General features: G+C 46.1%; 1 protein-coding gene across 3 annotated transcripts in view; it reads right to left on the reverse strand.

Moving 5' to 3' along the window:
- Nucleotides 1–2,343: 2,343 nt before the first annotated feature.
- Nucleotides 2,344–24,156, reverse strand: part of TTLL4 (tubulin tyrosine ligase like 4) — a 40,815-nt gene continuing 19,002 nt past the window's right edge. For 2 of the 3 annotated variants that reach the window (XM_045560065.1, XM_045560064.1), the window contains exons 2-21: nucleotides 22,442–22,532; nucleotides 16,881–18,468; nucleotides 15,880–15,989; nucleotides 15,459–15,522; nucleotides 13,768–13,892; nucleotides 13,233–13,343; nucleotides 12,798–12,874; nucleotides 11,955–12,146; nucleotides 11,772–11,854; nucleotides 11,431–11,559; nucleotides 10,815–10,937; nucleotides 10,447–10,545; nucleotides 9,991–10,125; nucleotides 9,083–9,220; nucleotides 7,901–7,948; nucleotides 7,351–7,453; nucleotides 6,094–6,304; nucleotides 5,886–5,956; nucleotides 5,401–5,486; nucleotides 2,344–4,954 (exon numbers count right to left, since the gene is read on the reverse strand). In XM_045560065.1, the coding sequence (XP_045416021.1) occupies nucleotides 4,696–4,954; nucleotides 5,401–5,486; nucleotides 5,886–5,956; nucleotides 6,094–6,304; nucleotides 7,351–7,453; nucleotides 7,901–7,948; nucleotides 9,083–9,220; nucleotides 9,991–10,125; nucleotides 10,447–10,545; nucleotides 10,815–10,937; nucleotides 11,431–11,559; nucleotides 11,772–11,854; nucleotides 11,955–12,146; nucleotides 12,798–12,874; nucleotides 13,233–13,343; nucleotides 13,768–13,892; nucleotides 15,459–15,522; nucleotides 15,880–15,989; nucleotides 16,881–18,370 (3,654 nt within the window). In that variant the 5' untranslated portion in view covers nucleotides 18,371–18,468; nucleotides 22,442–22,532 and the 3' untranslated portion in view covers nucleotides 2,344–4,695. The remainder of the gene's footprint in view (nucleotides 4,955–5,400; nucleotides 5,487–5,885; nucleotides 5,957–6,093; nucleotides 6,305–7,350; nucleotides 7,454–7,900; nucleotides 7,949–9,082; nucleotides 9,221–9,990; nucleotides 10,126–10,446; nucleotides 10,546–10,814; nucleotides 10,938–11,430; nucleotides 11,560–11,771; nucleotides 11,855–11,954; nucleotides 12,147–12,797; nucleotides 12,875–13,232; nucleotides 13,344–13,767; nucleotides 13,893–15,458; nucleotides 15,523–15,879; nucleotides 15,990–16,880; nucleotides 18,469–22,441; nucleotides 22,533–24,156) is intronic. The other variant, XM_045560066.1, reaches the window with a different exon arrangement.

Genomic DNA, 24,156 nt, shown 5'->3' on the forward strand with positions numbered 1-24,156 from the left:
CATAATCTGCTTTCTGTGACCATAGTTTGCCTTTTCTAGAATATTATGGAATCATAAAGTTTTGTTTCTCGCTTCTTTCACTTAGCATTATATTAAGATTCATCCATGTTGTTGCATAAATCAATTTGCTCCTTTTTAATATGTAAGTTGTACTCCACCCACATATATCATAACTTGTTTATTCATTGTTGGATAAGTGGTTGTTTCCAAGTTTTTGGAACTATGAACCAAGCTGCTATGAACGTTTGCCTGCAGGAGTGGAACTGCTAGGTCATATGGTAAGGGTATGTTTCGCTTTATGAGGAACTGCCAAGCTATTTTCCAATGTGCCATTTTGCATCGCCACCAGCAACGTATGGATTCCAGTTGCTCTAGTCTCACTGATTCTTGATCTTTTATCTTTTAAATGTGAACAATTTTAGTAAGTTGTGTATCACTGTAAATTGCTCTTCTCTAATAGGGGCTCTAATATTTCTAAGCTAATTTTCTCAAATACTCAGTTTTAAACTCCTATGAATAGAACCAAAGTATATTTTTACCATAGTTTTATAATATTAACATGCTATTGTAATAGTATTGTAATATTATTGTGCACTATAGTACCATTACTTTAAGGAAGAATTATTTTTGGTGGTAGTTTTTGGTCTGTTTTAGAATCTACTATATTAAGACTGTACCATATATATATCAGGCACTTTGTTAGGTACTTGACTTTATTTAATCCCCATAACTATTCTATAAGGTAGGCTTTGGAGTCTCCAGTTTACTAATTGAAACTTAGATTAAGTATCTTTTCAAAATTCTGTTAGCTTTTCCTGTGGCAGTCCCTGGCATTCCAAGTGTCTCAGTCTATTATAATAATTAAGGCACAAATAGGTTTTAGAAACTACCCTGCTATTGATCCTTCTTGTGTTCTTTCACCTATGTGAAAAATCTTAAGAGCAACATAAGACTGCTTGCAGCTTCACTGGTCCAAAGCTGGTGAAGAGGCAAGTCAAATGAGCCTGTGACCCCTGGATATTGATGAGTGTGCAAACTCAGCTACCAGGGGAATTTAAAAGGCAAAGGATTGTCTGAGAAGCTCAAGCAGAATCTCAAAGGGCATAAAATGGAGCTCTTAGCCACACATCTCTGAAAATCATCAATGTTTCCAAGTCTCAAAGCAGGGGATTTGAGTAATAGTGAGAGGTGAGCCTTAGAGGACAAATCAAGAAGCCAGGAGGGGAGATCCTCTGGCTGTCTTTGGTGATCACCTTGTCTTGGGTAATTCAACTCAGGAGGAGGTGGAAAGGTCTTTGTATCCAGATGACCAACCTCTTCCACTGGCCCTTACCAGTGTTGGGTTGTCCCACAGGCCATCAGATATCCTTTGGCTCAGGTGACTAGAGGAATAGTCACCCTCAGACAAATAGCCTGATGCCATGAGAATGTATCTGTAACCTGTTCTTTAGCTCCTGCTCCAACCAAGGTCTCTATTTTCTGTACCCTGCATCTCTTTCTAGCCACCTGACACCCACTGCCCCCTTGCTCTCCCTTTCTTATCAAAGCCTCTCTTGAAGTAACTTAGTAATCTCATTCAATTCACATACTCTTGATGTGAATTCCTTCCCCAGGGAATTTGCTTCCTTCCCCAGGGAATTTGCATTCTGACTGTGGAACATTTAACCAAAGAAATAACTTGCCAAAACAGTGATAATGTAATAGGAGAATGAATCATGATGATCGTGTTTCTGTGTGCAATGGGGTGAAAGGTGAGGGTGTTGAGGTATCTAGACCCTGTTCTGGCCCCGTTGTTCTACAATATCTTTATAGCTACTCCACTTCCCTTGAAGAAAGGGTTTTACATTTCTTGCCTGCCTATCCCTACCCAAGCCACAGAGTTTGGACAGCAAGTGGAGAAAGGAGTCAGTGACCGTGCATGAGTGTCCTCTGTATCCTAAGCACTTTCACTATGCTTGGCTTAAATTTCCACAACCCTGCAATGTAGGCATTATATTCAGATTATAAACAAATGGAGACTTAAAAAGTTACATGACATGCCCAAGGTCACACAGTAAATGGCATAGCTGGGTGTTAAACCCAAGGTCAGCCTCTGAGGTTCTCGATCTTTTCCTGACACAATGCCACCTCTTGGTTAGTATTTATTCCAAGAAACTGAGTTTCCCATCAATCCTGAGTGGATTGAAATAAGCAGGAATAGTGACCACCCTTCTACTCTCCACCCCACGTCCTTACTTACTACTCTAGAAATAGCCTGTACTTCACTCCTTGTCTCAGGAACACTTGTTTCCCTGCCTCCAAACAGACTGGGTAAGTTATCGACTTAGAAAAACAACTGACACATTCTGAAAAATATTTATTTCACTATACTCCCAAACTTAAACTTGTACAAAAAATCCCTATTCAGCTGAATACCTTACATTGTGGTATTTGGTGCAGAAGTACATATGCTGAATCCTTAATACACAATTTAATTTTCTCTCAAGAGTGAAAGGTAAATGTGATACGTAAGTCTCATACCTTTCTCCCACCCAGCAAAACACCTACACCTATCAGATGTTCAAATGTGATGAAAACTGGAAATCGTGTAAGTATAAACATGTTTTAACTACTGAGACCTCTATATTCTCATTGCTCATTTCTTTTCCTAAGTCCTCCCCCTCTCTCCTACCACCCTCCCCACAAGCCCACCGAGCTGCAGTGCTGGCCCCTCTCCACCTGTGGCATGTAAATGGATTGGTTGTGCTGCACGGGGATTCTCAGACCAAAGAGCTAAAATTGGTTTTCAAGGAGTAAAGCAGCTCAAACACGTCTCCACGCCTAAGTCCTTGCAGGGAGGACCAGCCACAACAAAGCTGCTAAGCAGGTAGCTGGTTTTCTCTTAGGAAGGTCGCATACTCCCCACATCATCTACACTAGAATACTGTAGCCGGGGGCATGAGAGGGAGTTCGCTTCAATTATATCAGAAAAGATGTAACAGGACTGTCAAGGACCTTTCCCACTACAGCTCGACTTTAAAGTCCTTATTATTGAGCAGCAGGTGCTGCCCTGGACTTTGCCACCAAGCTTTCTTTACAACTGTCAGCATGGCCTTGGGATTGGCAGACAGCTACCTGCTCTGTGGCCTTGAACCCAGGCAGGCCTCTCAGTGATCTTTCCAGGGCTCCGCCCCATCTTGCCACAGAACTCCAGGAGCCATGAAGCAGGAGAGTCTCTTTCCAAAGCTCGAGGGAATGAGGGCAACCAGAGGCCAGGGGGAAGCTGAGTAGCTGAGCTTCCTGCCTGATATGCAAAGGGAAAACCTGTGTATCAGAGAGACATGGGGTCAAATGGCTGCTTGTATGTGCCACTGCTAGACGAACTAAGTCAAGGGACTACAAGGGCTGGGGAGGAGGCAAGCAGCAAGCGCTGGGTTAGAAAGGAGCATGGTTCCAGTGAAAATACCTTTCTGATGCAACTCTCCCACCTCGTGCTTCCCCCAGGTGAGAAAGTAGAACTTCTGGTTCAAGTGCTCACATCCTTCAAGGTCTCTGTACGTACAGTTCACTCAGTAAACATTTATTCAACACTCACTGTTTACTGAGTCTACAGGGAGGTAGATTCTGTTAAGTACAAGACTTTAGGCAGAGGTCTGACTGGAAGGATGGAAGCCCATCCTACAATTATTGAGCAACATGGCCTTAGGATTGGCAGACACCTACCTGCTCTGTGGCCTTGAACCCAGTCAGGCCTGTGTTCCCTTAGGAAAACTGGGTTCAATGGTGACTAATCCTGAAACCCAGCTGCCAAGCCACCAGACCCTGCTTGCTGGAGGGCAGAACATGAGACTTCTTCCATGTTGTGGGGAAACCACATCCTCCTTCCACCCTCCCCATGGAATGTGTCCTTTGATACATGGACACGATTAACAGCAACTGGGATTATCTGGGCTCCTTCACTGGGGCCATGGGAAATTCACAAAGTTCACAGGACCTCTCACACCTCACAGAAAGCCAATAGCTAAAGAGATACATACACGAGAGAGAAGTCTAGAAGGCTGAAGAAATAGCAATGTGAGGTCAGAAAAGGAAGACCTAGGGCTACTGGCTGTGTGGGTGTATGAATGGAGGTAAAGTCCCCAGTCCTCAAGATTAGGATGATATGAAATGGGCTAAACACGTCATGGCCTCTCCTGTCTGTCTACTGAGGAAGCCCAAAGGTTTCTGAAAGTGGTTCTTCGGGATGGGGTGGGGGAGGGGGGAGGGGGCAGGAGCGACCTAAGGAAATACGGACCTCCAGAGGCACCCCCTCAGTTGCAGAACAGAGGACTTCTGGCTCAAATATGTTCAGTACGTTTTCTCCTCTTTAGCTTCAACTCAACAACTGCATCAAGGCCCGAAACAAACCACACGTGGCTCTCTGAAGGTAGAAACCAAACCCTGCTTTATAAGGCTGCGTGGCCATCACTGGCTTCTCTACTGAGATACGAGGTGCCAGCCAGGCAGATGGGTGACGGAGGGTGAAACTTCCTCACCTTCTCCCCATCACCACCATCCCTCCAGCCCTCCAAATACCCATCTCTACAATGCAACCACTTCAAAAAATACTCTGATGAGGGGCAAGGTGGAGGGCAAGGTCAGGCTGGTCAGCAGGCCGGTTCCCATGAGGTAGCTGGCGCTGGTGCTCCTTGGCAGAGGCTTGTGGAAAGAGGCCAGTTATAGGCTCACAGCAGCCACGAGGGAGTCACTGGGTGACTGGGAAGAAGAGGAGGCAGAAAGTCTTGGAGTCCACCCAGAGTACTTGACCACAGGTGACGTCTGGGGGGAGAGGCTAGGCTCTTTGCTGGAATCCTCACTGTCCTTTGAGGAACTAGGTTTCCGGGGGAAAGGGGGAAGGCCAGCCAGAGTCTTCTTGGGCTTGGGTGTGGTCCCGTGTTCAGACAGCAGTGGGCTTCCCTCGGAGGAGCTGTGTTTTCTGAAGGGAACAGGTGGGGAAAGAAGTGGCTGAGACTTTAACCTGGGATTTGCCTTCAGAGTCTGGACCAGGCATTCAGAACATTATGGCGCTGTAGACCATAATGATATGAATATATTAATAACCATAAAAATATTTTATTTACTTGAAGACTTGCGTGCTTATGTACGAGTTTGAATGTGGGTGAGGACAGGAGGGCTAAGGACTTCTAAAGCTAGCAGGCATGGCTGAAAGTGGCCGCTTCAGCAGATGCTTCTGTGCTCTAGCTTAGCTCCACTGGACATACCAAGAACCACCAGGAAGAGGATAAGGTAGCCGTATACTCTGATACTCCCAACTACCCCCAGTTGGATAATGCTAACCTCACTGCCACAGTCTGGGAAGAAAGGAAGCAAACTCCCCAAACTCACAGCCAACAGCCCTTCCCTTGCCCAGGCAGCACTCACCCCAGCTTGCCAGTCTCCAGTTTGCTGAAGGCATTGAGCGTTACGTCACCCTTTGAGACAGTCAGAAGTGATGTCGGGAGAGACCACTAAGAGCAAAGGAAGCAATGAGGCCAAAAGGGCTAGGCAGAGGCAAGGCAGAAGTCTGGGGAACTGGGACTCTTTTTCCAGCTCTACCTGAGTGATTAGGGGCTCTCCCCACTTCCCTACCCTTCAGGCATGGGCCCATGTGAGAAAAAGTCTTGGTTCTCTCCTGAATCAGACAAGAAGTTAAGGCATACAAAGTACTTTTTGATCCTTGAAAGAAAGGCACCCAGGGAATCCTGGAGGTAATTATTCCCTTGAAAGGAGAGGGTGATGAGACACAGAGGCAGGGCCTAGAGAGAGGTGAGAGGGTCTGTATCTACAACCCAACTCCTGCTGTACTCTTAAGGCAGAGGAGGGAGAGGCCTGAGAAGGAGCTGTCCCCCAACACTGGCAGCACTCACCACCGGAGCAGAGTCAGAGACAACTCCTATGTGGAATCCTTTGTAGCACCAATTCCGAAGCAGATCTACTCCTAGAACAAGATTAGCAGGGGTTGGGAGACTTAAGAGGGTGGATTCAGCTGGCCAATTCTTCTTTCTAGAGAGGCCCATTTCTTGGTGTACTGAAATTTAACCTCTCACTATACATGGCCACCTGAGGGCACATCACCTTTGAGCTTGTTGCCATGGTATTTCTGTTCCCACTGGGTGGTGAGAATGTTGAAATATCGTGGCTGCTCAAAAAAGCGGAGATAGCGAGAGGAGATCCGAGAAGGAAAAATTCGTTCAAATTGACCACGGCGAGAAAACTCATCTTCCATCTCAACCAGAATCCGAACATCATCTGGAGTCAGGACATCCAGCACGGATGCGTAGAAGTCCTATGGTCCAAGGAACAGGGAGGAAGAGAGCGTGACACACAGTGTAAGCCGGAGACAGAGAATCAAAAAGCTGAGAGGCGGGCAGCGTGGTCCTGGGGTCCTACGGCTCTAGGACTTTCACGGGACCACCACAGCAGCCTGGTGGGCCAGCTCTGTATCTCATCTGTTCCTAAGTCTACTGAACGTAGGCAGGGCGCAGTGGCTCACACCTGTAATCCCAGCACTCTGGGAGGCCGAGGCGGGAGGATCACTCGAGATCAGGACCAGCCTGAGCAACAGCGATACCCCATCTCTACTAAAAACAGAAGTAAATTAGCTGGACAACTAAAAATATATATAGGAAATATTAGCTGGGCATGGTGGCGCATGCCTATAGTCCCAGCTACTAGGGAGGCTGAGGCCAGAGGATCACTTGAGCCCAGGAGTTTGAGGTTGCTGTGAGTTAGGCTGACACCATGGCACTCACTCTAGCCTGGGCAACAAAATGAGACTCTGTCTCAAAAAAAAAAAAAAAAAAAAAAAAAAAAGGAAGAAATCTAAGTCTACTGAACGTAGCTGGTGGGGAAATATAACTCTTATTTGGGGCCAAGGGAGCCACTGGGGCTGAAAGGTTAAGTGGTTTGTTGGATAAAGGCAAGATCAGGATCCAGCAACTCATAAGTTGGCACCAGCTTATGAGTGGCACCAGCCTTGTGCCTGCCATTCTGCTAGCTGGCTCCCTCATCTGCTCAGGGAAGGTCAAACCTCCCAGGTCTCACTGTATCTCTTAGGGAAACAGGCCCAAAGGATGGGTCTGCAGGTCAGACCCAAGAATGGGCCAAAGCAGCATTTTGCTAAGAGCAGTGATTCTTGAAAACATGATAAAGACAATCAACTCTCTCCCAGAATGACATCCATGCCAACAAATCTCTGCAAACCAAGGGGATCACAGACCTGGGTTAAAAAAACCCTGCACTAGAGAGAGGAAAAACTGGTTGACCTAGGGTCCCAAATGTCTGACCAGGGAATCTTTCTGCTGGCAATGAGGGGAAAGACCAATCTCTTACCTGATCAGGGATTTTCTGGGTCAGATAATAGGCTTTTTTCATCTTCTGTGCAGTGAAATGCTCTGGAGTCATTTGACATTTGTCCCTGGGGGAGCTGGGCAGGCTAAGGCAGAGGGTGGAAAAAAAGCAAAGGGTAGGGTCAGCAGCTTCACATCCTGAGGAAATATGGAGAGAAGGTCCAGCCCAGGAAGACACCCTTCTCAAGAGAAGACAAAGACATATGAACAGATGTTTGTTACTTGAGTAGATTGAACTAAAATACACTCCACTGAACTAACGAGTACAAAGCACCTCTTTAGGTTGAATTTGAATAAGAAGAGAGGACCCTGGAATAAGCTAATCATTGTATACTTCAATTAGTTTAATTTAGGAAATACTTACCACGTACCCAACTCTGCCCTTACCCAACTCTGCCCTACCCACTGCGTGACCCTGGGTAAGGGACTTACCCTCCCTGCACCTCAGTTTCATCATCCATGTTATTACAATTACTGCGATCACTACTGAGAGAGAAACAAAGATGACTGAAGCCAAGTGTGGTGGCACGTACCTGTAGTCATGGCTTCTTGTGAGGTTGAGGCAGGAGCATCGCTTGAGCCTAGGAGTTCAAGGCCAGCCTGAGCAACATAGCAAGACCTTGTCTCTAAAAAACCCTGTCTTTTAAAAAGAGATGACTAAAAAGCAGCCCCTGCCTCCAAAGAGCTTATAGCACAGCAGGTGGAATGAGTCAAATGACCAATGACCAATAACCACAGGACAGAGCCAAATGTGAGTCTACAGGGTCCCGTGGGGGAAGCAAGTTTTGTTACCAGGCAAATTGGGCTTTGAATTCCAGTCCTACCACTCTCTAGCTGAATGACCTTGGATGGGTTACTTAATCCCAGTGATCTCAGTTCAGTTCAGTTTTCTCATCTATAAACTACAGATACTAATACTAACCGTACAGGGTTGTTGGGAGAATAAGTTATAGATTTTTCCTCACACATCTCAGATACTATTAGCTCCCTCCCCTCAAAAGTGGTTCCAAGTGCTTTAGGGGTATGGAGGAAAAAACCCATACTGAGCTGGCTTCATGAAGATGTCTTGAGCAAGGCTTTGATAGATAAGTGAGGTTACAAAAGGTAGGTCTGGCTGAGGGGCATTTCAGGAGGAAAAAACCTCGTGAGCAGAGGAAAGAACACTATAGGGGGACAGCAAGGGGCAATGAACGTTTCACAGAGGAGACTGGACTCACTGATCCTTAAGGATCCTTCCAACCTTGAAGTTCTGTGAGTAATCATTTGTCAGAGCAGAGAAGCCAGGAGAAGGAATAGAGATGTATCTCAAAAAAGGAGGCTGGGACCTCAAATGTCCAGGTAAGGAGTTTAACATCTTGCTACATTTCCCAGGCTGAAGTGAAGTAGCTATTCACAGGCATGACCTAGCACACTATAGCCTCGAACTTCTGGCCTCAAGCAACCCTCTTGGCCTTAGCCTCCCAAGTAGCTGGGACTACAGGTATATGCCCATGCACCTGGCTAAGGGTTTGAAATCTGATTACCAGGCCCCGTGATTCCTGAGCAGGGAAGCAATAAAACCAAACATACTTTCAGGCAATGGTGTGTGGGTGGACTGTAGAAGACTGAGCAGCAAAGGCCCAAGCAGGAGGGAGTGCCCAGAAACCACTTCCTCCCAGAATCACACAGGGCTGTTCATGCTGCCCGCTAATCCTCAAGGAAGCAAAGGGGCTGACCTGGTGGTGGAGCTGCTAGAGCTGCTGGAGCTGGAAATGACATCCTCTGTACTGGGCAGGACAAAACCTGCCAGGTTCAAAAGGTCACGGATCATCTGGCCTTTGATGCTGATGTCCAGTGGAGAGCTGGAGTGGAGGCTTTAGGGAAAAGATGCAAAGAGTGGTCAAAGTAGCACTCCAGAACAGTTTCTGGTCCTATGCCCAAGTCAGGGCTAGCTCCCTTTACTCCCTGGCTTCCCTAGGATGAAAGATGCTCAAACATTCAAACACATAATCACCCCCGTGAGGGTCTCTTGCCCAAAAGAGAGTGAATAACCTCACTCAGGGTAGTAGAGCTGCCCATGACTTTGGTCTGCTAGAGCAGCAGTCTCTAACCTTTTTGGCACAAGGGAGTGGTTTCATGGGAAGACAATTTTTCCATGCATGAGGGGTGGGGGGCCAGGGGCGGGGGCAGTGAGGTGAAGCTCAAGTGGTGATGCAAGTGATACGGAGTGGCTGTAAATGCTCCCTGCTGCTCACCTCCTGCTGTGCAACCCCCTTCCCCTTCTTAAGTTTCATGGGAGACAATTTTTCCACAGATGGGAGGGGGACAGCGGAGCTCTGTGGCCTGGTCCCTAAGAGGCCATGGATCAGTGGTCTGTGGCCCAAGGGGTTGTGTACTACAGTGCTAGAGGAAAGCAAGTGGTAGGTATCGACTAGAAAAGAACAACTTTTAACAACCTCTCTCCATTCTCAAAGATCCTTAAGATAATGGCAAACAATGAGTAAATGCACAAACACACAGACCATGAACGGAAAACACAAATTCTAGTGAAGGAAAGATCCTCCCGAAGACTAGAGTGGCAATGGGATCACGTGGATATAGGAAGGACTGATTCTACTGTGAGTGCCCTGAGAATTCCACCTACCTTGGGGAAATGTTGACTTCCAGGACCCAGGGCTTGAGGTTCTCGTCCAGCATGATGTCGAAACCGAAGAGCTCGTGGCAGCTATAGGGCCGCCGCACGTACATCTTGAGCAAGTTGGTCACGTAGGGCTCTGACCTAGTCGTGAGAATGCGTAAGTATTCAGCTTAGTTCTTCCCAGGGGGCTCTACTCAGAGCTACCCTGCTAACCAAGTGGCCCACAGATAGGTGGCAGAAGCAACCCAGGAAAGGTGGCTCTCAAGAGATGCCGCTGATCTGGGAGCTCCTGGGGATAAGTTCAGTAGATAAGCAGAATTTAATTCCATCTACTTGTTTCTATTCCCTGTCCTCAAAACTGACCCACAGCATGGTCAAAACCTGGAGCAGAGCAGTGTGGAGGCCACGGGAAAGGAGTGGTTCAGTGGCAAGCCCCACACCCAGGGTGGCAGTGTGACTCACGAGATGATGGTTTTGACAACAACATCCTTTATCTTGTCCCAGATGGCATCGCTATTGACTCCCTTCTGGCTCAGGTAGTTCCACAAAGCTTTCAGTGCCCTGCAGGGGGAATATCTGGGGTTATATTCTAGGAATGAGTCATGAAGAAGAGAAAGAAAAAGGAACAAGAGGCCTAAAGGTATTTTCTTCCTATCCCTTCCTTTGACATTTTGAATTAAGAAAGAGATGAACTTGGATACAAAGAGATCAATTCTGAACTGCCAAGTGTTTATGTAATCTTCCACTCATCATCCCCTGAACCTCCCTAAACCCCAGAACCCTGCACTCCTCTAGGCCTTCACTGGACTGGGACACTCTGCCCTCAGTACCATTTGTGTCCCTGGCAGGCCGTTTCATCTGCATTGGCCTGGTACTCAGCATTCTTTTTATTGACACTGTAGTTGGTCAGGTGCATGAACTTATTGCCAAGGCTCTTCATGGAAGGGGAATACCTGAAAGTGAAGAGAAGACAGGCAGAGGTAAGATGGCGAGAGCACAGATGGAACCTGCAGCCTCAAGGCCACATGTGGTCTTTAAAAGGATTTGTTGTGTAAAATTTGGATTTGGTCAAGGGGCCACACACGAGGATCCGGAGGGCCACATGTGGCCCCAAGTCCACAGGTTCCCCAAATTCCCAGAAGGTAAAGGACAAGTGCACAGATCTTTTCAGACCCACAAGAGCCTGAGAAGTACATCCGTTGGCAAAGTTCTAGATAACCACAGCTCAACTCATCTCTTTTATCCCACGTCAATCCTGCAGGAAGACCCTCCCCAGATTCAGTGAAGTAGAGAACCTCCTTACTTCCTATTTCCTGCCTTCCCCCTTGCTAACAAAAACTAGCAAAATGTTTGTTATCTTTCTGTATAGTGTCCTCTAGTTTCCCTCCCTCTGGGGAAAATAAATCCCCCAATACTGTCAGGGTGACACCTCCCACTATCACATACTTGCAACTAGCAAAGCGGACAAGTCCGTCCGAAAAGAGGTAAATCCGTAGAGGATCGTAGGAAGTGACGTAAACATAGATCCGCAGATCAAACTTGCTGCCGCTGATGAGGTAGGGTTTGTGCAGATACCTACATAGGAGAAAGGCCAGCTTCTCATCCAGCCAGATGACAGGGCTCAGTGGATAACTGAGCCATGGCAGAAGCCAGCTAACAACCCCCAAGATAAAGACATTAAGACAGTTGGCCAAGGAAGGTCTTTGGCTGGGAGGACAAAGCCAGAAGAACATTGTAAGAAGGAAACCTTGAGGCCAAGGAGGCAGGAAGATGAGAGACAGGCTCACCGCTGTACCAGGAGGGGCCTTCGCTTGGGGAGCTGACTCCACTTGTGAATGACCTGGATGCCAATGCCTCGAGCTGATGCTGGCTAGAAGTCAAGTGGAAAGGAGACAAGATTTGCTCTGGATCCAAAACACTGTCGTTCCTACTCTCAGACCATAGTCTGCTGCCCACTGTGATCTACTCACTGGCTTCACAATCCACTTTTGGCGGCTGCTGCTCTCCCAGGCTTTGCGCAGGAGCTTGGCATCCTGGGGCAGGATAAAGGACTGGGGGAAGAAACTGAACTCCTTCTTGCCAAAGCGGTTCTGCATGCGGGACAGATTCCGCCACAGCCGGTCCTTCCTCCCAATCTGGAATGAACCTGGGAAGTGGTTTAGCTACAGAAGGGACAAAGGATGAGAGCCAAGGGAGGGCAGAGGTGAGACCACGAGGAAGATGACAAGACTACCATTCCAACTTCCTTAGCAACATTTCAAGCTCCTATTCCATCTTGCTGTCACCACCCTAATGGTCCTTAAGTACCCAACAGCTGAGCACGCACCAAAAGATGATTAAAACACAAACAAAACACAATAATGATTGAAACAGACATGGTAATCACCTTAAGTGCAAAGAAAAAGCTGTTAAATTTTTTTCCTTGACGACCTAAGGGACAAGGACAGGAAAGCATCTAGCCTTTAGTAGGTCTGGGGGCAAGACACTAGTTCATTCCAACATGAGACCAGAAGCCTTCTTACACATATTCAGCTTGGGGGAATGGAAACAATGTGTGTGGTTACAGGGGAAACAATAAACTGAAAATAAGCAATGCATCCAGAACACATCAGGAGGAAAAATGTCCTTGAGAGGATGTAACTGCCCAAGACAGTATAGCTGAAGTAGAGACGTTCATCATCTGCTAGAGTCTCACATTGCACTCTCCCCTCCTGTACTTTCTTCTCCATAAACTTTCCTGACTTTTCTATCATTTTCCTCTTCCTGGCCTAGTCCTAAGTCCAGGGGAACAGCTCCTCAGAAACGGCCCCTACCTTCTGATGCTCTCGAATGGATCGGAAACAAGGAGACTTCATGTGGTGACCCCAGCAGCCCAGCCAGTCATCATTTCCTGCGGAAGGCACAGCAGGGAGTCAGTCCCGGGGACAGAAAGAGGCCCAGAGGCCCCAGAAATACCACTGGGCCTGGGCACAGCTCCCAGACTGGGTTTTTGAAGAGTTGCCATGGAGCTGTCCTACATGAGGGCCTGGGGCCAGGGAGAGAACAATGGCGCTCTGTCTCCCCATTTTGAGCAACAGGCTCAGCCCCGAGGGCCTTCAGAGCTACTATGTCCTCCTACGAGGTTGGATATTTCAGGACATGGTCCCCAGCTGCCCCTACATAGCAGGAAGTATCTAGGGCTCTCCTCCTACCCAAAGTTCCTCTGCTGGGGCAAAGAGGACAGGCTCCAAGTAAGGCAAGTGACTTACTCTTGCTAATTTTGAAGTGGGACCGTCCAATGGTCTGCTTGACAATGTTGGGGGTCACTGTGCTCATCTTCCACCGGAGGAACTTCCTCTGCTCCCAGGGAAGTTTCTCCACTGGGGAGAGATAGATGGGGCAGGGAGAAGAGGAGAATCATGGTGAGGAGACAAAAACAATGGCACTGCTGCCCATCCTCCCCTAGGCCAGTAAGTCCCCAGCTATTGTTCCAGGTCAGGTTTCACAGGAGCACACTTTGGGGAAGAAAGGGAGCTATGCAGGAATGATGAACAAAGAAAGGGGAGGTTGAAAGGAGGAAAGTGACCAGGTTAGAGGGCACGAACCAAGCATGAGATTATAAGGCTGAGGAGGGTCAGCCGAAAGACAGACAAGAAAATGCTTACGCTGGAGTTATAACCAGGTATGACAACAGCCACAACATTCATTCTGGAAACCCCTCCCACCTACTATCGTCTCCTCCCAACTTAGCTAGCATCCCTCTCCTGGGGATTCTTCTGGACCCTGACACTTGGCCAGGTTTACCTCTCTCATCCTGAGTGCCAAAATAGATGGTCGGGGGCACGTTGGGGAAGAGACTATAGGTAAGGGCTGGTCGGACAACTTTCTCATGATTGGAAGGGGGTTTGGTCAGAATTTCCACACAGCTCCTAAAATGAAAAACAAACATGCAGCAGAGAAAGGGAAAGCAACAGCCCTCAAGTATTGCTACTGTTATATACAATTTCTTTCCAAGTGCTGTCTTTTACACTGGGATTCTAAAAAGACAAGTGCTCAAAAATTATTTTGGAGATATTAATCCATAGGTGCTAGGGCTAACCCACACACAGCTGCACCATTAAATATCATCTAAAGACATGGTTTTCTAATACTTTATTCTGTAATACAGCTCTAACATTTCCTACAAGCCACTGGCCAGGGAAGTTCCGGAAAAGAGTGGTTCTGAGAGGGGGAAATGAATTTGGGTGGATATTAGTAGAAGAATATGCTACACTAAGACTTTAAGAAATAAATGAGGAGAGAAAAAGAATGATGTGGATAATTACAAACGAAGGCCACAAAAGATCTGAGAAGAGGTGTAAAGATTTTTAAAAAGAAAAGGGCCTACATTAAGAGATTGATGTTACTGGTTCCCTACTTAGAGATGAACATCACTCAAACTCCACCAAAGGCAGTCAATAAAATAATCTGGATTAAAGCTAGAGAATTCCTTATATAATTTCTTATTACTAAGGTTAATGTCAGTCTTATTTCCCAATATAAAATTAACCTCATAAGGGAGAAAAAGAACATTTTAAAAAGTTCCAATTAGTGGTATATCTAAGTCAGAATTGACTCTGATATTAATAGTAGCACACATTTATAGTGCAAGGTGGCAATTATCCTAAGTAGATGGCCCAATGGACTAAGAATTTACCTCAAACAATATGTTTCTTCATTAACTGGTTATTAATTTTTAAAATATTTCCTGAAATAATTTGCCTTTTACTTGACGAGTTTCTTGGAGCCTATATACCCAAATTGCAGCCTAAGAAACAAGGTATTACTGTTAAGCCCAACTGATGAGATATGTTTCTGTTCCCTGTTCTAAAGTAGTTGGCTGGGCGCAGTGGCTCACGCCTGTAATCCTAGCACTCTGGGAGGCCGAGGCGGGAGGATCCCTCGAGATCAGAAGACCAGCCTGAGCAAGAACGAGACCCCATCTTAAAAAAATAAAATAAAATAAAACTAAAGTAGCAAACATAAAAATTTGTTGAAAATGCATTAGGAGGCCAGGTGCAGTGGCTCACACCTGTAATCCCAGCACTCTAGGAGGCCAAGGTGGGAGGATCGCTTGAGGTCAGGAGTTCGAAACCAGCCTGAGCAATAGCGAGACCCTGCCTCTACTAAAAATAGAAAGGAATTAGCTGGACAACTAAAAATATATAGAAAAAATTAGCCGGGTGTGGTGGTGCATGCCTGTAGTCCCAGCTACTCGGGAGGCTGAGGCAGAAGGACTGCTTGAGCCCAGGAGTTTGAGGTTGCTGTGAGCTAGGCTGATGCCATCGCACTCTAGCATGAGCAACAGAGCAAGATTCTGTCTAAAAAAAAAAAAAAAGGAAATGCATTAGGGTTCTCAGGGCCATTAATGACTTGGGTAGTTAATTCCCTTATAATGTCAAAGAGATGAGACAGAAAATGAGCATTTACCAATGATCTACATAACCAACACTCACCGAGAGATCGCTGCCACTGACTCGCTGGGGGAGACAACACTTAATGAGGAGCACTCTGAGTCTCCTGGGGGAGGAAGATCAGAGAAGTTCCAACTGCAAGAGGCTGCCACACAAACTCACCAAGACTAGGCAGTCTTCCTTGAACATCCCGGGCTCAACCCTTCTTGTGGAGCCACAAGCACCACCCTTCTGCCTTGCTCTGCCTTCCTTGAACTCAACAGCAGCAGGGAGAAAGCAAGGACAGAGGGACAGGACTAGAGATCAAAGTCCCTCAGAAATCACTACCCCCCTTAAGACTTCCCAAAGCAAATAATTAATATAGTTGGTAATGTGGGTCAAGGACCTGATACACAATCGTTAGCCCCTTCCCTAGCGGGCCATGACCAACCTCCAGTTGGAAGTGAAAAGGTTCCCTACTCACCCTCCTCCTCTTCATTTTCATCATGGCTACAGCAGTCTTCCAAACCATCTATTAGTTCTTCTTCTACATCTTCAGTCTCAACCTGGTCTGACAGGAGGTCAGTAGCTGAACTAAAAGAAACAAAGAATCATGCCCCCAGCCCAGCCAGTTCCCTAAGAGGTCACAGTTAGATTCTCATTTCTTCATCATCATCTCTCAGTATTTGTCTCTTCCCTATTACCAATCTTCTATCTCTTGCCTGGACTTCACAACTCATTTATCTTGCCCTCAAAGCTTAGTTCTAGCCATAGTTCCTCACCCTTACATCCCCCATTTTGCAAAAAAGCACTGTCTTCCATCTTCTTTGATGTCCCTCAGCATGTAAGTACAAAATTCTGCATACAAAAAGCCATCAATGAATATCTGGTAATTGACTTCAAATGTCCATAGGCTGCTCTCTGGCAACTCCAAACAAGGCCTTGGTATACCAAGGTTCCAGAAAAATAACAAGACACAAGAGAGGAAACCAACTATGTATATGCCCTAATTGTGAATGTCGTCATGCCCAGAATGATTGGGAACCTGATCTGGCTTGGAAAAAGTAGGAAAGTCACAGGGCCCAATACCGGGTGTTTGTAATTCTTATTTCTCTCCTGGTTATAACTTAAAACAGGGGTTAGCAAACTTTCTCTCTAAAGGACCAAGTAGTAAATATTTTCAGTTTTGCAGGCCATTCAGTCTTTCACAACTATACCGCCGTAACAAGAAAGCAGCCACAGACAATAGTAAATGAATGGACAAAGCTGCATTTCAATAAAACTTTATTTATAAAAACAGGTGACAAGCAGGATTTGGCGTGCAAGTTATAGTTTTCTGACCTCTGCCCTAAAGTGAAAACCAAAACATCTACATAGGGCAGCTAAGAAATAAAACCAACCTTCAGAGGTATAGAGTAAGTGCCACCAAATTACGGTGCATACATTCTACTGCTCTAAATGAACCAAAAACAATCTCCAACTTACCCAGTATCCCTAAGAGGTGGGTCCAGCTCCCTGGCTTCCTCAGGCCCCTCCTGCCCAGACTGGCCCAGATGGATGGAAGAGAGGTGGGTGGCCACGTCGGCTACGCCAAGGGGCTGAGGGGGAAAAGGAAGAAGTGGAGCTTTGTCTTCTCCAAGTGGTGGGGGGTCAATTACAGATGCACAGTCAGGGCTGTGGTTGAGCCCATTGGCATGTGAGGCAAGGAGGTGAATGCTGATACGTTTGGTCCAGAAGACTGGACTGTCCAACCCCAAGGTGTCTGAGGCACCAGGAAGGATCCTACCGTCTGATCCAGCATCCTCCTGAGGAAACTGCTGGCCTACCCCAGGAGGTTTCCACCGCCTGTTCCTGTTGTGGAGGTTCCACTGGAAGCTGGGGTTCACAAAACAAGACTGTTCAAGCTGGCAGTCTTGCCTTGGCATCTTCTCAAAGCCCCTTGCAGTCAACTTCCTCACAGCCTCAGTGAACCGAATCTCTTTAGTTGGAGCCTGGGAATCAGAGCTGTCCTCCTGGCCACAGGGATGTGGCTCTGCCCTTGAAGCTAAGTTTTTCCAGCTGTACCGGGAAGAGGCAACACTGGTGGTGGATGTGTTGAGGGAGCTGGGGGTAGACAGGGTGATATGGGCAGTGGCATCATCTAGGACAGTGCCAATGCTCCTGGGCACCTTATAGTCAACAGGCTGGGGTACACAGTCTCCAGTCCCCCCCGGATGATGCCAGGAGACCCGCTGGATCTTGGGGGAGGATACTGGCTTCAGGCCCTCTGTGGCCTGTGATAAAGGCACTTTAGTGCTAGTGGTGTTTGGCCGCATGAAGGAGTTGTTATTCAGCATGGGCTTGTAGGAGGAGGACAGTGGAGACGAGATCTTCCCTGAGAAGGCAGAGGCCAGGCTCTTCCCAGAAGGGTTTTCCCCAGCTGCTGCCAAGGAGAGGTATGGATCTGTGGATGAGGATGCCATGGGCTGGGCCATGGGGAAGACCATGGAAGAAGTGGCCTTACTGGCAGTGAGACTGATAGGGAGGCTCTTTTGAGGGAGAGAAAAAGGTCTGTTTTCCGACGAATGCAAGCAGAAAGACTCCAGTTGCTGGTACGGCTTGTGTCTATAGTTGGAACGGCGATACAGCACGGTACTGCTGAACAAGTCTGGAAGAGAGTGCAGGTAACAGGAACTGCCGTGGCCTGCAATGACAGCTGTGGTCCCAGAGCTACATAAAGTGCCAGGGCAAAAGAAATATGCTGGCTTGGGTGGGAAACTCAAGGGGCCTGGGCTCGACCTTGCTGATAGTGTACCCACGTGCTTCTTTTCCAGCTTCCAGATTGGCTTCACCTGCTGATGGGCCTGAGACCAGACTCTGCCCTCAGAGAGTTTTTCAGGTGGTGGGGCAGGCACTGTGCCTGAGGGACCACTCTGCTTGAAGCTGTTTCCCTGGCGGAGGCCAATACTGTAGTGCTCTGTTCCTGCTGAGGCCATGAGGGGCCCACATCATAGACACATGGCCTCATGGCCAGGCTCAGGTAAGGTGCCACGCACCTCCAGTAGTAGCAGCTGCATTCTTGAAGTCCGTCAGTCTGAAGGGGAGAGAAATAATTGTGAACATTTAGTGCCAGGAGGATGGACATCATGCCACAGTGATCCTCAAGTAAGCAACAGTCCCACTTCAGCATTTCTTGGGCAACCAGTCTTGGTTATCATTTGGTGCCCTGGGGGAAGAACACAGATTTCCAGAGAGTTTTCAGTGGTCTTCCCAGTGCCATCACATGATCAAAGCTGGCTTCATCAAAGACCAAGACTTAAAGGTGCCACTGTCCTGAGGCTGGTCACGTGTCCCCATTCTCTCACTCAGAAAATTTCCTCTCTCCAAAGAAGGGTATATCTTTCTGTCTCATCATCCATGACTTTACATGAGTGGCTATCTTCCCTCACCTAAAACCAACATGGCTAGGAATAAGGCAAGTCTGGAAGGGACAGAGAAACCTGCCAATGGCTTCCTCCTCGCCACCAATTCTGAAACTCCAAAGATTATCTGAGAATACATTTTAAATCTACTGCTCCCTAAACCAACTATCAGATGCCTGTGGTCTGCTTTTCACAATTAAGCATGACAAGTTCTGTCAGGAGCAGAGAGCTCCCCTGCTGACCCTGGAGTTTATTCTGGAGCTAACACACCTGTTCAAGAATCTTGCTAACTACACAGACTCAAATTCCATCCTGTGTGTTGGTGGGGAAAAAAAAGAAAGAAAACGGAACTAAATATCAATATCATTTTTACTTAAAGTGACTTCATTTCCAGCAGCCACGATGGGATAGCAGAGTTCAGGGAGTAGAAGACAGAGGCAAGAAGAGGAAAGAAGCTTTCTTTACTTTACTCCAAAGCTTCAGTTTGGGCTGATCTCTCCTACGTCTTCTCATTCAATGTTTCCTTTAATGCAAAACTTTGGAACAAGCCTTGTAGTTCTGGGATGCAAAGAGCTTGCTCAGCGTGGTCTAAATTGAATTCACAAAATATTCTCCAGTTTTCATAACTGCAGGCAAGGGTAGGCCTGCTTTCATGGCAGCATGCAGGGGAAAATAACAAAACCTGTGTTTCTAAAAGTCATCCATCAGGGATAACTCTAAATGGATGCCTGACATCCTCCTCAGGTGTTTTCAGAGTAGCCAGGGAGAAGAAATTAGCAGAGTGTTTTTTTCTCAAGTTACATTGAAAACACAAAACTAGGGAGAGGATCTTGTATTTTGATAAGAGAATAATGGCCAAGAAAGATCTAAGATTGCTGCCTACAGCTACAGGAATGGACAACACCAACAGAACAACTGCAGAAGCCTCATGAAATCAACCTCTTTTCCTGCAAAAGCTCACCTACTTTCTCAAGGAGAGTACAAAAAACTCACAATGCATCACTGCCAATATTCGAAATCACAGTGGGCTAAAAACAGCACAATGCTAAAACTAGATTTTGAGGCCAGTAACCTCAAAATGAGGTGATGGAAAATAGACCTCCACATAAGTTCAAACCACATAAATACCACGCAGGGAACAATTAGACTGTGCACTTATGGTAGAGAAGGATCCACAAAGGGAAGAGTCAACTCCTTCCCATGAGTTTATGAGACTATGTGGGTATGAATGTGTGTGTTATGTGCACTCAACAGATTCACAGTCCTGACTCACTTAGCCCTCTTTCAGGAATCTACATCTTGTCCCATGAATGCAACACAACAGACACACCAAAGTGATGGGAGAAAATCGCTAATGAAATGAAAACTCCAGCTGGTATCCCCTTGAAAAACAACCCCACTAGTGACTCTCCATGTGCATCAAGCCATCTCAGATGTTCATGCCTTTACAAGTGCTAGTTCTTGAAGAGCTTTCCTTCTCCTTCACCTGACTTAAAAAAATCAGCTCAAACATCACCTTCTCCAGGTCGCCTTTCCTGAAGCATCAGTTTGAATATGGATTCCTCACTTCTGTGCATGCCACCATCATTGTTCACATCACATTAGCTTTAATAATGAATTAAGTCATCTGACTAGGAGCAAAGAGCACGTTTTCCTCCCGCTAATGTCCCCAGTACAGTGTCTGACCCACAGTAAGTGCTCAATATTCTGATGATTAAATAAACTTAGAAAAGTACGGTAAATGAAAGGGTAACAAACTAACACTTATGAATGCCAGTCTGGGCACCTAATGAATGTCAGGTACCATGCTAAGCATACATTACTGATATCATCTTCATTTAATCCTAAAAAAACCATTACATTCTGTTTATTGATGATGAAGCCAAACTCAGGAAAGTGAGGTAACTTTTCTATAATTAAACAACCAATAAGTAGTGGTGCCCAGATTAAAACTCAAGTTTATCTGACTCCATACTGCCTCTTAAACAGAATGAAACACATATTTAGATGCTATCCCCTCCATTATCTCTAACCTTTGGGTACAAGACAAAAGCCAGATTAGAAACAGTCTTCCATTGTTTATACTAAGGCCCTTCATGGGCGAAGTGCCTAAGAGCACACGGCTGCCTCTCATCAACTCTTCAGCCAATTCCACTCTCCCTTGTAGCCACAGGCACCCACTATACAACACCTGCAGGCTGGGTGAAGGGAACCTCTCCTTCTGCACACACTGCTCAATGTTTGCCTCATGGCATCCCACCATATGAATCCTCAACGCCAAGAACACTGAACACAAGTGGCCCCACACTCAGTTGGCTTGACTTTTAATCCAGATGAGGAAGAAGGAGATTAAGGATATACTCCTATGCTCCTCTGAAGCTGCGGGTGGTCTGCTCCCAGGCCATGTGAGAAGCAAGCTCCCTGGGCAAGCTCCAGAGTAAATTCTCTTCTGACTAATGGGATTCGAGATCTCATGTCTCTGCAGTAGTCACTGCCCGCTTCTTGCCTCTTCTCATACTCCCCATGATGTACAGGATGGCAACTTGGAGAAGCGCCACCTGTCTTTCTAAAGAAATATGTCTGGACTCAAGGGTCAAGCAGGTGAGAGGATGTTTCTGTAATTCTCTTTCTGGGAAACAGCTCCACAGCTAGTAAGAGACACCCAGGGTTGGCTCAGATGGCTACGGAACTGCCAAGCAAAGACAAATTTGTCATGTCAGATTACTCTGCAGAGAAGAGCTTCAAGAACATGAAGTAAACGGTATCACTCACAACAGTATCAAGTACAAATGTTCCAACCTGGTTTCAGTGTTTTCAGTTCAGAAGTAGTATCTAGTTCAGACAAGAAAATGATGGTTGCTAAAAGCAACTTCCTTCTTTTTCCTTACAGAGATTCCTGATGAAATCAAAAACCTCATGTGATGGGGAAGTAGAGACCTAGCTAAAACACTGCGGCAGTCCCGGTTCCAGGCTCCCTGACTGCTGCCACAAGTCATCTTTTCCTGTATACTGCCCATTGTCCCACAGGGATACAAGTGACAAACTTAAAAAATCTTTAGAAGGTCCAAAATCTAAGAAGTGGAGGAAATAAGAAATTGTTTCAAAAGCTAACACCCTGAGAATAGTGAGTTCTGCCACAAAGTCAAAGTCCGGAGAGGCAAATGTCTAGCACCAAACCCAATACACAGCACACTCAGAGGACAATTTTTGGCAAGGACATCAAACCCATCCCCTGTGGTATAATCTGGACTCCTGAGACAATATCTGGGAGATCTTTCTCTCAGCCTCCTTTAAATTTCTAAGTGTACTGTGATGGTACAAACTTTGTACATATGTGTGCCTTTAGGATCTAAAAGACAGGCTGCCCATCTCCCAGGAAATATTTTAGGGTGAGAAATAAAAAAAAAAAAAAAAAGAACAGGGAGAAAAGGTATTTATATATGCAGAAGGCCATGCACAGACCACTAATGGAAACCTGCTTCAAAAACACCCAACTTAAACAAATCGAAACTCATAAGGAGTAATTGCTAATTATGTAAATTATAAAGGATTCACCACAAGTTCCATTATTTTCATTCATTTTACATACCTAGTTTAGCTACATATATACACTACTTAAAAACAGGCAAATGCATTCATACTTACTCTCTGTGACTAAGTCCAAAGGATCCACCACCAGCTGACCCTCCAATCAGCAGCTTGCAAGGAACTTTAGGAGCCAATAAATTGATCTCACCTGAAAAATAATATTTTGAATAATCTAACATTTACAGAGCGAATGGTCTAACATGTTTCTGGTTCCCACATATGACCCTAGGGAACAGGAGGGCTTAAGGGGCAAATGGTACAAACACTAAGCTCTAGCCTGCAGAGTTCAAGTTTAGTAGAAAACAAGTCTGTTTCATAACTAAGTTCCTCAATCTAGGTCCGAACAGGAAAATGCCCAGCTAAAAAGAAAGTAAAGGTTACTTTAGAGCAGAGTAGCCGAGGAGAGAGTTCTTGGGAAGAAAAGTCCCCCTGGATAGCTCCCAGGACATCTGAATGTTTGTGCAAAAACAAAGGTCTAGAAGAATATACTCTCAACTTGTTAATGGTGGTTATCTTGAGGAAAGGGATGGGATGAAGGATTAGGCAGGGGAAGGCAGGGGATATTTTCCAGTTTACTTAAAGGCATCTGTGTTGTTTGATTCTTAAAACAAAAGCACATATTACTTGTGTGAAGTTTCCAAGAGCCTTAGGGAACTACTATTCCTCATAGCCACAATGCATCAGCAGCTACCACCTTATGGTGACTCATGCCAAGCAGAGCGCTGATCAGTAGTGAATCATGTTCAATGCTAAAACCACACAGCTGGATTGTTCAGGGAAAGACAGAAGAGAAGTACCATAATCCCCATGAAGTAGTTGTGAGAGATCAAATTAGAAAATTCACATAAAGCACATAAAAGCATAGTGGCTGGCCCAGGGTAAACATTCGCAGCATAGTAGATACCACTCTCATTCTTACTGATCTGATCTCCCCTCAGGTCTTTCACAAGCTGTGATAAAAGGGAAAAAATACAAGGAGCAGGCAACAATTATTCCACCATAAAATTCCAACTAGGACAAGCAATGTTCTTTTATAAAAGTATAACTATCTGGTTATTTAGGAGTTTTTGTGAAATCTACTATATAACCAGTAACTAGATTCTTTAGTTGCAGGTGTGACTTGGCACTAAAAAGCATTTGGAAAGTTCTCTGGGACATTCCAGCAGAAGAAGGTATGTGGTAACCAAAACCTCTATTCCCTTACTTCTGGATCTTACAGTTTTGTTTTTTTTTTTTTGAGACAGAGTCTCGCTTTGTTGCCCGGGCTAGAGTGAGTGCCATGGCGTCAGCCTAGCTCACAGCAACCTCAAACTCCTGGGCTTAAGTGATCCTACTGCCTCAGGCTCCTGAGTAGCTGGGACTACAGGCACGCGCCACCATGCCTGGCTAATTTTTTCTATATATATTTTTAGTTGTCCAGATAATTTATTTCTATTTTTAGTAGAGACGGGGTCTCGCTCAGGCTGGTCTCGAACTCCTGACCTCAAGTTATCCACCCGCCTCGGCCTCCCAGAGGGCTGGGATTACAGGCGTGAGCCACCACGCCTGGCCGGCTGATCTTAAGGTTTTTATAACTAAATGGTTGGGATTTCTGAGAACACTGGGTGAAGAGAATTAAAAAGTGACTGTTACTCAGCTAGTGCCCAGATCCTGGTTTTTAAATACCATCTGTTAATAAAAGGAGCCGGAGTGTCTTAAAAAATAGTTAACTCCAGGGCTGAAGCAGGGAAAGCAAGAGATGGGCCTGGAACACCTTGTGCTTCCAAAAAGTA

The sequence above is a fragment of the Lemur catta genome, chromosome 8, assembly GCF_020740605.2.
Source record: "Lemur catta isolate mLemCat1 chromosome 8, mLemCat1.pri, whole genome shotgun sequence".
Classification (NCBI taxonomy): domain Eukaryota; kingdom Metazoa; phylum Chordata; class Mammalia; order Primates; family Lemuridae; genus Lemur; species Lemur catta.